Source organism: Hippoglossus stenolepis, chromosome 6 (genome assembly GCF_022539355.2).
Source record: "Hippoglossus stenolepis isolate QCI-W04-F060 chromosome 6, HSTE1.2, whole genome shotgun sequence".
NCBI lineage: Eukaryota > Metazoa > Chordata > Actinopteri > Pleuronectiformes > Pleuronectidae > Hippoglossus > Hippoglossus stenolepis.
The window spans coordinates 2,941,705-2,954,336 of NC_061488.1; the positions used below are offsets into that span (position 1 = coordinate 2,941,705).

At 43.8% G+C, this 12,632-nt stretch overlaps 1 protein-coding gene across 1 annotated transcript in view; it reads right to left on the minus strand.

Moving 5' to 3' along the window:
• Positions 1-1,692: 1,692 nt before the first annotated feature.
• The window catches only part of LOC118111093 (probable phospholipid-transporting ATPase IIA), a 29,934-nt gene continuing 18,994 nt past the window's right edge, over positions 1,693-12,632 (minus strand). Inside the window, exons 19-28 of the mRNA XM_035159420.2 lie at positions 12,232-12,330; positions 10,795-10,884; positions 10,357-10,501; positions 9,356-9,420; positions 8,200-8,355; positions 6,353-6,417; positions 6,035-6,143; positions 5,882-5,939; positions 4,583-4,786; positions 1,693-3,402 (exon numbers count right to left, since the gene is read on the minus strand). Of these exons, the coding sequence (XP_035015311.1) occupies positions 3,266-3,402; positions 4,583-4,786; positions 5,882-5,939; positions 6,035-6,143; positions 6,353-6,417; positions 8,200-8,355; positions 9,356-9,420; positions 10,357-10,501; positions 10,795-10,884; positions 12,232-12,330 (1,128 nt within the window). The 3' untranslated portion in view covers positions 1,693-3,265. The remainder of the gene's footprint in view (positions 3,403-4,582; positions 4,787-5,881; positions 5,940-6,034; positions 6,144-6,352; positions 6,418-8,199; positions 8,356-9,355; positions 9,421-10,356; positions 10,502-10,794; positions 10,885-12,231; positions 12,331-12,632) is intronic.

Here is a 12,632-nt window from a genome sequence, read left to right on the forward strand (position 1 = left end):
TCTCTCTCTCTCTCTCTCTCTCTCTCTCTCTCTCTCTCTCTCTCTCTCTCTCTCTCTCTCTCTCTCTCTCTCTCTCTCCCTCTCTCTCTCTGTTCCATTGGGAGAAGCGTGTAAGATGTTTCCGAGCTGGAAAACAAATTCCTGTCTTGAAGTGCCAAAGATAAAATGTGCCGACCTTGTGACAATTAGCCCGGTTATGTTATGTAACAGTTGTGAGGGAACTTACTTTCCTCTTGTATAGGAATAAGTAAATTTCTGTTTTTACTTTGATTGGATTGTGGATTTGGCAGCGGACCAACCGGGGGTGGGGTGGGGGGGCTCCACACAGCTTGAAGAGAGGAGGGACGACCACAAATGTTGAGGTTAGCAGGCAGCTCTGTTGATTCTGGGCTGGAGTTTCACTTTTCATGGGTCTGAGAAGTTTAATGGTTTCTTTTAATGGTATAACTTACGCATTTGGGCAACGGAATGAGAGGAAGAAGAAAAAAGAGAGAGAGTTGGACATAACTTGGTTTTATTTTGAACATTAAACAGTCCTGAGCTGCGTTTTATGACCGAGAGTCTCGTCCAACTCAAACCACCTCGGAGCTGAAACACGACGAGCTCCGACACCTTCACGGAGACTTAGTAACGTTCCTTCTGAACAGTAGAACTCAAACTACACTTGAAGAAAAGAACAAAAGGCTAATTTGGTGTTTTATGTGTTGTGCATTTTGATTCATGAGCGAAAGATGTGTGGAAAACCTTGAACATGACGTGTAGGCTGAGACCAGGAGGAGGAAGAGGAGGAGGAGGGTGAAGACAGGAGCGTCTCCAGGCATCAGGGACTCCCTCCTCTGGTGAGACGGACAAACGTCCAGACCTGCCTGCACCTTCAGATTCACATCCTGTGTAACTCGCACCTCATCACAAACCCAGCGGAGCCACCCTGATTGTTTTCACATACAAACTCTGGATGCTAGTTTCAGTCCCAACTCGGCTTCTGAGAAGGGAAAGTATCTCCCAGGCCACATGACAGGGTTTCCCTGCTTCTAATCTCATCGTGACTCAGCGTGAGGTCCCTGAATCCCGTTCAGGCCACATTAAGATAAATCGGTTCCACTTTTGTGATTCACAGAAAGGTCATTAAGCCACAGCGAGCTCCGTTATTCGGCACTTTGAGGCCGTTTCGCGATTTGTATTCATGAAACCTCAAGATGACGTCAAACACCTTCAGATGTTCGCAGAGTCTCGTAACACCTGTCATGTGGGGGCGTCTTACAAAGCGTGTTCCTCACAGTTCGTCGTCCTAAAGGTCAAGTTTGATTTTCTGTTTCATTGTCAAGAAATACTACAAAAAGAACAAAACCTACAATGATCTGATCCGAGTAAAGCAAACAGCACAAACCTCCACTTAGGCCCAACAGTCTATATTAATGTATTAAAGTTCTACTAAATTACACACTCCAAAAAAATTGGTAAATATCAAGATCCATGAATTATTCCCTGGTAAATCTGTGAAATTGTCAAAATTCGTCATCTCACAATGTTAAAGAAAGTGAAGTAAAATCCGCCCTTTAGTCCGAATCTGTGCATAATTTTAATAATTTCTTACTTGGCCCATTCCGTGTGTATTGGAAAAACAAAAACTACAATAACGTCCCTGTTATATTTGAATCTGACACGAAGCCATAGAAGAAAAACTGCAGCGAGAAAAGAAAACATATTTATTAATCATCATCACAACATTGACATCAACACAATTCTCCCTTTTTTGTTTTGAGTGAAATCGACACCATTAAATAAAACAGGTTGATAAATTAAAAAAACTGGTTATGTACAAGCAAGCATGTTATTATAGCATCATTTCATGTTTTGTAATTTCTATCACATAAAAAAAAAAAGAAAAATCCTGTGCAAACAATTTCAGTGGTGATTAAAAGTTTAGTGATTATTTATGGAAACCTGGACTTTTTCTGTTTTAAGCACAACAAGATTCATTTTTTCTTTTTTAAAAAAAAATTAAAATAACTTTGAAATGAGGCCGGACGTGGTCGTGTAAATTTGTAAGTCGCTCATTATTTACACTCGTCGTCGCAGCAGCAGTGAAATGTGGAGACACAGACGTAATGAAACTTTCTTTTTCTCAATGTGCAGTCGTCACACGTCACAATATTCACATTGTTAGTCTTAATTTGATCCGTGTTGCATTTCACAGCTGAACTGCGAAGGTTAGTAGCAGTGAGGACATCAGGAGAGGAGGGGGTGGGGGGGCAGCTGGACAGTGGTCACAGGGGTATTTTCAGTTATGGCTTCAGGTCACCGTTACAGTGAGTCATCATGCAATGCTCGAAGCGTGGCCGGTGCGGAGCGGCCACATGAGAGGCTGCAGATTCCTCTGCGGGCGCTCGGCCGTCCGGGAGCCGCGGCCCCCGGACGGCCCCCGGCTGCAAATAGCCCGACGCTCCTCTGTGGCTGTTGTGGCCGCGCTTTCACAAACAGGACAAACTCCGGAGCCCGGGCAGAGAAACACAAGGACAGATTTAACATCAGAAAACCACAGGTCACTCGAAAAATAAACAGCCGCACCTCCTCCGCCGTGTCGGGGCCGCAGCGTCGGCCGTGACGCACAAACAAACACACAAACTTGCAGACGTGTGTTTTATGCAAAGTCTAGCCAGTAAACTTTTACTTTTTTTTTTCTTTACCGTGTAATTCATCAAAGCCCTCTTGAAGGAGACGGTGAATCAGGTCCTGAGCGAGAACCCTACGTCAGATTCAGAGTCTAATAATAAAAAACAACTTTACTATTTAGGTGCAACTAGAAATTAGAGAGAATTTAATCTTCCAGCCCAAATGACACGTCGAGCAAACCGAGCGAGAGACTTTTCCACTCGTCTCTACTTGACCCACATCATTTACTTCCCTCATTTGGAGTCGCGATCTGTCACAATAGTCACTTTATTATATTACATCGGATATGTTTTGCATCTGCAGCTTTTCAAACTAACTCATAATTCGCTGTAGGTGAGTTATTAATACAAAAGCAGCCGTCAGTTAATCTTTGCATCAGACACAGGAAGCAAGTAACACTGCTTATTAACACAAACTCAGGAAGCGACCTGCCCCTGGCGCTCTGTCCCTCTGTCACATCCCAGAGGAGACCTCTTCAGGAGAAATTAGAGGGGATGAATCCATGTTTGATTCTCTGTTCTACGTGCAGGCTCCGCTGGATGAAGACGAGAGGGGGGGTGTCTGAACGAGGCCCGAGGATCCTCGCACTCTTTTAAGTGGTCAGTTTGGAGTAGCTGGGCGGGGAGAAGCGTCTCCGCAGGTACTTGAGGATGTAAAGGGGCAAGCAGCTCACCAGCGTGATGACGGTCACCTTCCACAGGAACGACAGCGTGGCGATGAAGTAGATGTCTGGAGACAGAGACAGAGGTCAGAGGTCAGAGACAGAGACAGAGGTCAGAGTCAGAGGTCAGATAGAGACTCTGGACTAAATGTTAACATCTGCCAAGGAACGACCACGATGGAGGGATTCATTAAATGAGGTGCAGAATCTAATAAAAGGTTTGTTTCACTCTCTCTGCAGCGATTCCCACAGAATTGATCAGTTTATGGCGGCAGCAGGGGGCAGGCGGACCAAAGGGGGAAAGACAAGTTCTCGCATGAGGGTACGAGGAGGTTTGAGCACAACTGCAGCTGAAACTGAGGTCTGACTATCTGCGTGGACGGTAAAAACTTAATGCACATGGTCGAACAGCGCTAGTTCAAAACAGCAAGTTAAGAGATCTGTTGTTTTAATAACTTGTTTTGGGTTCATTGCCTCGATAGTTGACGGAGAGATGGAATCACATCATTTGAATGAAATCACCTTTTAACAGTTTCATACAAATTCCCTCGGTAGATGAAAGTGTGTAAACTTCACAGGCAACAATAGCCTTTAAAGTTTATTCCAGTCGGACTTGAGGACGGAGGCAAAGGGTCCAGAGGAGGTTTGACCACATGATTCACGATCCTCAGTGGTGGCGATTGTCGGCTGAAAGTGGAAATCCACACCGCACATAAAGATGAAAATAAGGGCGTGCAGAGCTCTGGGTATCGTGTAGGTCACGAGTCTTAATATGGCAACAACTAAATTGGGCTCGTTTTGTCAGCTTTAGTCAGCTGAAGTAAATAGAAGCCGAACAGCCTGGCAACACGCAGGCTGGAGTGGAGTAATGTAAACACAACAACAATACTCTGGGTAATAAAGCCTGTTTGTGTTTCTGATTCTGTTCCTGTCTGACATTCGGGAGAATTTCTATTTCCGTGATGAAGTGTTTTCTACCTTTTCGGTGATAAACACGAGCCACAGCAGTCGCACAGGAAACTGAAGGACTTGCTGGCATTTCCTGTTTGACGGTGTGTCTGAGCCTCGTCCTCACCGATGACAGTTTGTCTCTCACCTTTAGACTTCACAACAACCTGCATACCACAGCGTGGTAGTGTGGTATCGCACCACTTCAAGGTCGACCGCAGCACAAGCCCATCAATCAGGCTGCGGTGAACTGAACGGGCCCCGAGTCGCCTTCTCTCTCTCACACGTGTGCTCACTCACCGATGAAGTCGTGCAGGAAGACGAGCGAGGCGACGTAACAGGCCAAGCTCAGGAGCTCGCCCACGATCATGAGCCAGTGCCACGTCTGAATGGTGAGGGCGACCATCAGCAGCTCTGTCAGGATCAGGGAGGTGAAGGAAATGGCCACGATGTGGACGAACTCCGACTCGAAGAGCAGCAGCGCCCCGTACATGATGATGCTCCCTGCGGGCGACAGAACACATCGGAGACACGAAGGTCAAGTTGTTCCAGCTTTTATAGTTTTCTCTTAATCTCCAATCAGTGAATGAAATGAATTAAATCTTTGTTTGAACAAGATTTAATTTCCGAGGATCATTTTACTCTCAGAACAAGTTTTACTATTTGAATACTTTCACGATCATCTCTTTAAGAAGTTTGAAACTATCTCGTCCACAAAGAGAATTTGTTTAGTAAACTATGTAAAATATACAGTTTCTTAAGATCGGCTATAAAATGGAACATTCGTGCTTTTTAAACAGGGAAAAACTTTAAGATTCTCCTGTAAAAACACTTTTCACTGCAAATGACCCGTGTTGGAAATGTCTCGTGTGTTTGTGACCAACAAAGTCCTCAGACATAAATAAAGTTCAGGAGGACAGAGTGGGCTGAGCTCCGCGTCACGAGGGGAATGATGCGTGCGTCTGATTCTCACCTGATGCCTCAGACGTCCACACGCTCACATCCACAAGAGATTCTGTGAGTTTGCACTAGCACGAGGTCACACTAAATATTTAATAATACAACATTTACGATATTTTGACGACGTTTTTACTGAAAAATAATAATTTGGCAACGATTCCTCATTTCCAAACCCTTATGACAAAGAAATGCAATTTGTATTTTATAGTTTTACCATAAACTTTATTATGTATAAATATAAATAAGAAGAAAGCCAACAAGGTATATTGCACTTGAATTAAGATTATGAACATATTATGAATATAAGTGATATATCTATCTACTAATTCAAGAAATCTCAGTCTGTCTGTGTGGCTATTGTTCAAGGCCCAAGGAAGCGCAGTGTTGGTGGGATTTGAACACGTGACACTTTCAATATTAAAACAAATGTGGAATAAAAAGGGGATCTTCAACGTATGGATCATAAAAACATGACGTTCATCAGCAACAACGACTGATTCTCCACCTCAGGTTCTGTGGAGCTTCACTGAACTTTGAACAAACAGGTGAACGTCTCTCTGTGCAGCAGCAGCTCTTTAGTGCTGCTGTAGTTTATACTGAATATCGACCTTCTGTGATTTGCAGCAGCCTCTTCCTTACCTTGATAGATACTTATCAGGACCCATATTAGAAACGTCTTGAAGGATAGAGGTCGACCCTGTGACAGAAAACAGTAGAACACATAAAATGAATGTTACATCTTGGATTGTGCACGTTGTTTGCTGCTTTGTGCCAATGAAACACATCACTTACCTTCAACAGATCTTTGTATAACTCCGGGTACAACATGGCAACCTCGGATTCCACGTCCTTGTCCAGCACCAGGGAGAAGACAGGGAACATGGTGTAGATGGTGGAGTAGCTGAAATAGACAAAGTGTTCTCAGTGTGGACAACACGAGATGAAGTTTCACACATCTCATTGTTGGATTCATTACAAATGCATCAGTCCTGCAGCCGATACATTCATATTTTCCCCTGCTCACATTTCAACACAGAGGAAATGCCATAGAAACGAGGCGGCCGAATGCTCTCTTGATAAGTCACAGGAATTCAGAGTTTTGCATCTTACCCGATAATCAGAAATCCCTGGTAGAGAGGGACCGAGGCAAAGTAGAAGACGGAGGAGAAAACCGCCTGGGGACAAGAGAAGGGAACTTTATTCTTCTGTTCTTATTAATGAACGTATAGATGATGATGATGGAAGAGAACAGGGGCTTCACTTTTCAAATGCCACAAGCAGAATAAACCCGATAAAAAGGAGGTATAATATTACAGTACAACATGAACCTGTCATGGTAACACAGACTTTAAAAGCCAACCACACTCGGACTAGTCAATCTGCTGAATCCCACATTAAACACACAACGCCGCTGTGAACCTCACTCCGCCGCTACTGCACTGACGACTTCTGGCGTCTGTCCCCGCCCAACATATGGAGGGGTGCCAGTACGGAGCCGTCAACTCACGGGGGCCGACCAACCAGGCGGCGGCCCCGAGCCAGACGGGTCACAGCTGCGGCTGTGGTCGGCGTTAACGTGAGACATGTGGAGGAGGGCCTCCCTGAAACCCCAAAGGGCCGTGATGCAGTGAGTCATGGGCCGTCCCTCCACGGCGGGGGCGGAGGCTGGACTCGGGGATGGGAACTGGATTGGGGACGGTGTTCAGTGTGTGTGTGTGTGGGGGGGGGTGGTGCTCAGAAGGGCACCACGGGCCCACTCCTCTGAGTCATCGTGAGCCCCACCCATCCGTGACCACCCCTGGAACTTGTCCCTGCCTCGTTTCTCTTTCCTCACATTTAGACTTTTAGGTGTTGTGGATAAACACAAACCAGACAAACAAATTCACTGGACAGCAATTGTATTGTAAATTTAGCTCAGTTTAAATGTGGAAAACTATAAAAAACACTGACTTTCTTACCTTTCAACACTGACTCACTCACATGCTCAGAATAAAAGCTCCACATGTTAGTTTCAGGGCTGATTATCAAAACACACATTCGACTGAATCAGTAAAACCTGTGTTTGCAGTGATTCCTCTTTGTTTATGCATCATTACTCTGGTGCACAGGAATAAAAACCAGCTTTGCTAATAACATGCAGGTCCAATCTGTAACGGTGGTGGAAGAAAGAAGAAGGAAAAAAGTTCTGTTGCAATTTATTTTTCCCTCTTTCTTTCATAAGTCGGTTACAGAAGAGTTTAATGTGGTTTTATGTTCCATGTTTTCTCGGGTTACAGTGTCGCTGTGTATTAAATGGTTTGATTTTTGATTAAAAATTAACCTTGTTTGTTTTTAAACAGAACAGAAAAGGAAAGCTTTTCGAAAAGCCAATCTTACGTTGCACGTCAAATACTGACGTTTGCATGAATTCACTTTTTCCTAATTGCTCTGTATCTTTTATAAACGATCATAACAAACCTCGTTACCTCCACCGAGCAGAAGGATTTTTATGTTTTGACAGTTTTGTCAGCTACTGAGCTGACTTCCACGGAACTTGGTGGAAGCACGGGCCAAGAAATTAATATTTCCCAGAGAACAATTCGTGGATCTTGATGAAAGAAATTTGGAGGATTGATATATGAGTTTGTACAGATCTAATAGATTTAAATGTGGTTTCAGAAGGAAACTGTTGGTGGAGCTCGGCGCTCTTCTAGTTCTGATGAGATGATTAGTTCCCGATGGACAGAAATATTTTTCTATTTCAAAACAGTAGCGATATTGAATTAACATCTGCCGTTTCTACGCTACTGCTCCGATAAATATAGCACATTAACTAATGCAGATGTTTTCATTTGTGCTCAGTGGTCTGAGTTTTTCAAATTAAAACTCACTGCAGATAAAACTGAGCCAAAGTGGTTTTTAAATGAGTTTAAATGCAGCAGATGAACGTGGATCATGCTTCTGGTTGTACACTCTACCTGCATGGAGCTGATGCACAGACTCCTGTGGATGACGAACTGGCTGAGCGCCGCAGACCTTTTGTAGCTGTTCCGACCGTGGACCATGAGGAGACGACCCAAATGTTTGAACTGAGTCACCGAGAAGTCCGCGGCCAAGGAGGCCTGCTTTCCTTCCTGTCAAACACACAGCACAGAGGACAGTGAGGACAAGTCTGTGCTGACCTGAAAAATAGGCCTCTCAGCGCTCACGGTAACATGAACTGATTTTACAGTGACGCTCGGTGTGGAAACTGAAATGAGGCTGAAAACATGTGAGCAGAAGAAGAAGTGTCGCTCGGGCCTGAGGTCTGCAGATTCTAATACGTCCTGGAAACACAAATACACTGAATACACCGTTTGAATTCATATTAACAAGTGTGGCAGCGACTAATTGGGCTTTTTATTATCTATTCATCAGTACTTCATTCTAATCACAATTCTTGTATAATCACAATCATACAAAGCATAAGATGACATATTTAAATGGTTTGTTTATTCTGAACAACTACTCGTTAGGAAATAGTCACTTTTTAAGAGCAAAGAACCAATTAAATCGAAAAATAAACGTGCTTTAAAGAAAGAAAAACTAATTTAAGAGGTCAAAAAATTTAATTACTGAAAGAAAAAGTATAATAAATAAACAAAAAGATAATTCTGAAAGTGTTAAAGGGGCCTTCGAGATTCTGTGTTGCACTAAATCACACACACACACACACACACACACAGACACACATCAGTCCACTTAACATGTCTGAGTTTTAAAAAGTCATCATGTTCCGCCCCTTCACAAAATGTCTTCCAATTATAATTTCCCCCAAATGTTGAAAACATACTGAAGATGCACGAGGTTCATGTCGGAGTAAATTTCATGTGTCCATCTTTGCAGGAAAGTCACAGAAAGAGATTCAAGGGGCGGACGGATGAGAAACTCTTACTTTTTTACTTGAGCTCAAAAGCATCCTGTCATCGTTACTTCCTCAACTCAGACAATAGATCCTCATAAAGAGGAATCATCTGTGTGCACACGTCCCTCTACATGTTTCTGAACGTGAGAGGGATCTTTACAGGAAACACAAAGAGAGAATCTGTGAGAGCGGCACGTCGGTGTGAGGCCATGAGACGGAGGGAGTCTTACTTTTCCCTCCACTCCCACGCCACAGTCGGCTTCCTGGATCATGCTGACATCGTTTCCTCCGTCCCCTAAGAGAAAACAAAAGGCATGGAAGTGTCAGGATTCACATCAGTGACTCACCAATACAAACTGTTGGTCAAAGTATTGTGTGTGTGTGTGTGTGTGTGCGTGTGTGTTTGTGTTATGAGACACTCCCTGAATCTGGCCTGATTCAGAGATCAGAGCTGCAGTAAGAGGAAGATAAAATGTCTGCTTGGAATTTACCAGATAAAAGATTAGATAACGGCGCCGAGTGATTCATGAAAAACACATTAAACCACACAATACTAAATAAACACGTAGATTGAGATTGAATCCATTGAGCATTGTGACTTATTTAATTATTTTTTAAGTGTTGTATTTGTGTGAATCACTGATATCAAGCAGAGAGTTTTGTAACTAAATTAAATTACAAGATTCTGTCATCACAATGTGATTTTACTGAAAAGCAAGATCGTCGTCAAATACTTGTGTAATAGAAGTTTATTTAGTTTAGTTTTTTATGGTTTAACTACAAATTGTATTATAAAAAACTAAATAATAAGTAAACACAGATACAACCAAATATATATAACTTAAATTAAGACAATAGACTTTTTTAAAAGTAAAATATAAACATAAATTGCATTGCTTCTTCTGCTAAATGAAAGGTTTGATACTGACACGTCTGTGACAGACTCATATCGGCCAATTTTTAAACAGCCAACCGATATATAGGTCGCGTGGTAATGTGCAGGTGCAGCTGCATGTTGTATAAGTTCTGCAGCGGAAATCATGTGTCTTAAAAACATTTAAATCAGACTAGTAGAATAAAGGGACAGTGACAGTGAGGAGGATATAGATAAAGTATAACTTTAACAACACACAATTTAAAAAAGATAGAGAACAAAATCATGTCAGAAGCTGAAGAGACCGATTCCCTTTTGAGAAGGAGGAGAGAAGCTGTTGGACGGTTTCCTACTCACCGACAGCGCAGGTGAGTTTGTTGGTGCGCTCCTGCAGCAGCCGCACAATCTGGGCCTTCTGAGTGGGCGTGCAGCGGCAGCAGACCACAGCGGGGCACTGGCACGCAAGCTCCATGAACTCGTACTCGTAGTATTTCAAACAAACCTGCGACAGGCCGATCAGAGCAAACGGGTGAGAAACTTCAGGCCACCGCATGGAACAGTTAAACTCCTGCTGCAGCTCAGACAGTGACTCTAACCACAGATACCACTTCCAGACGTCCTTCACTGGCAGATATTATCATGCATCACACAGAAAATATATATGTTGGAGTTTCATAAGGAGCTTTAAATCAGTGGGAGGAGGGTTAGATACACACACACACACACACACACACACACACACACACACACACACACACACACACACACACACACACACACACACTCAGTGTTCACCTCAAGCGAGTCCCCCGATATCACCAGAGCGCAGTCGTGTTTTCTCCTGAAAGCGTTGAGCTCCAGGTGGGCCTCCCCTCGCGTTGTCACCTGTGACAGTGGAAACCACATTCATCTTTGCACACATATGAAAGCACAGACACACACAGAAGAGAAACTCCACACGAAGACGTATCAGGGACGACAATCTGTCAACGCCCCGATCGTTATCAGAAAGAATCGCAGCTCGTTTCACTTCAGCTGCAGCAAAGACAAACGTGAGAGCGACTGCATATTTGCCAGACGTCCAACTAGTGAACGATTAACTGCTCTGATAATACGTCTTAGTGTCTTTATTACAACGGGACTTCAGATAACAGCATGTTGTAAAGTTATACGAGTTTATTATCAAATCATTAAGATTCCGCTGGGAATTAGTGAGAAGATAAAATTTGATTATCGCCCTTTTTAGCAGAGCAATGCATCCAAACGTTAACTATTAAATATTTTTGTGAAGAAAAATTCAATTAAATCATGTGTAGTTACATCAATGTGCACAAGAAGATGACTAAATTAGAACTATACGGGCATATATTAAAGTTTCCCTGTTTGTTTATTGTATGTTTAGTTCTTTGTTCCTTATCTTGTTCTTAATCTTAATTGAGATGGGAAACTGGGACGTGGGAGAATGTAAAATCAACTGAGGCTCCTCACAATTTTGTCAGTTTCAAATATAGATCTACAAATGTTCCAAAAATGCGGCACTGACGAGGCCCGGTGTTAATCTGTCAACGCGAGTTATGCTCCGGTATGAATATCCTTCAGCCGCTGACTATTCATACGTCAATCCAGATCAGGCTGTTGGTGGCCACCAGGAAACTAATCCAGATGTATGTGCAACAGGCCCAGTCAGCACTCCCCCGTCCACTGGGACAGAGGTTTTCAAGCCGTGCCAACCATTGTTTTCCTCTTCCAGTAACCGCAGTTGTGCGCAAGTTGTAACCTTCCTATATGGCAGGCGCTCCTGCTGCTCTGGCGCGGCTCCAGAGAGGAAGGCAGAAGGGGGACTATCAAAGCGACGAGAGAGCCTGAAACCTGAAAAACAAATTAGGAAGTGAGCCCTCTGCATGTTCCCTCTGGGAGTGGTTCAGCTGGTTTCTCCGCGCTGGCCGCTGAGCGAACGCCTGTTTGTTCCCTCTGACACTGGCTTGGATGCCTTCGCTGGTGGGAGGTGATTTATTCAGCTGTGGATTCTGGCTTGGGCTGCGTGCGTAGTTGTGTGGAGCTGCATGACCACGAGCAAATGGGCCTCGGCCGCACGGAAGGTGGATGCCCGTGGGTCGACGGGAGTCAGGGAAACCGTCAGCGGTGCACTGAACTGCGTTGAACTCTGCGGTACTGAAAACCTGTTACGTGCAAACAAACAGGAAGACGGAGAAGTCCTTGTCCGGCACTCACCGGTCTGAAGGTGTGGATGTCCTGGTTGCGGGTGATCAGATGAGCGTTCTTCGCGGTGCACGTGGCGGTTTCAAGCTTGTCTCCGGTCAGCATCCACACCTACAAGAGATATTGTGGAGAATTTATGGGTTTTATAAGATGCACTGATGTTCTGACTCAGCAGAGATTCACTGAATCACAGGATTGACAAACGACATTTTGAAGGTTCAGCGGTGACGTGTGACAGATTCACTGGAGCGGCTTTCTGTTAATAGTCCCAAATGAAAACTTTGAGTTACAAGGACACAGTTTGTGGACAGATACACTATTGATTTAAATGTTAAATGTATTAAGCAGATGAAATTATTGTTTTTACCTTCACTGTACTGCAGGGGGGGGGGAGAAATCTTCACAATCACAGA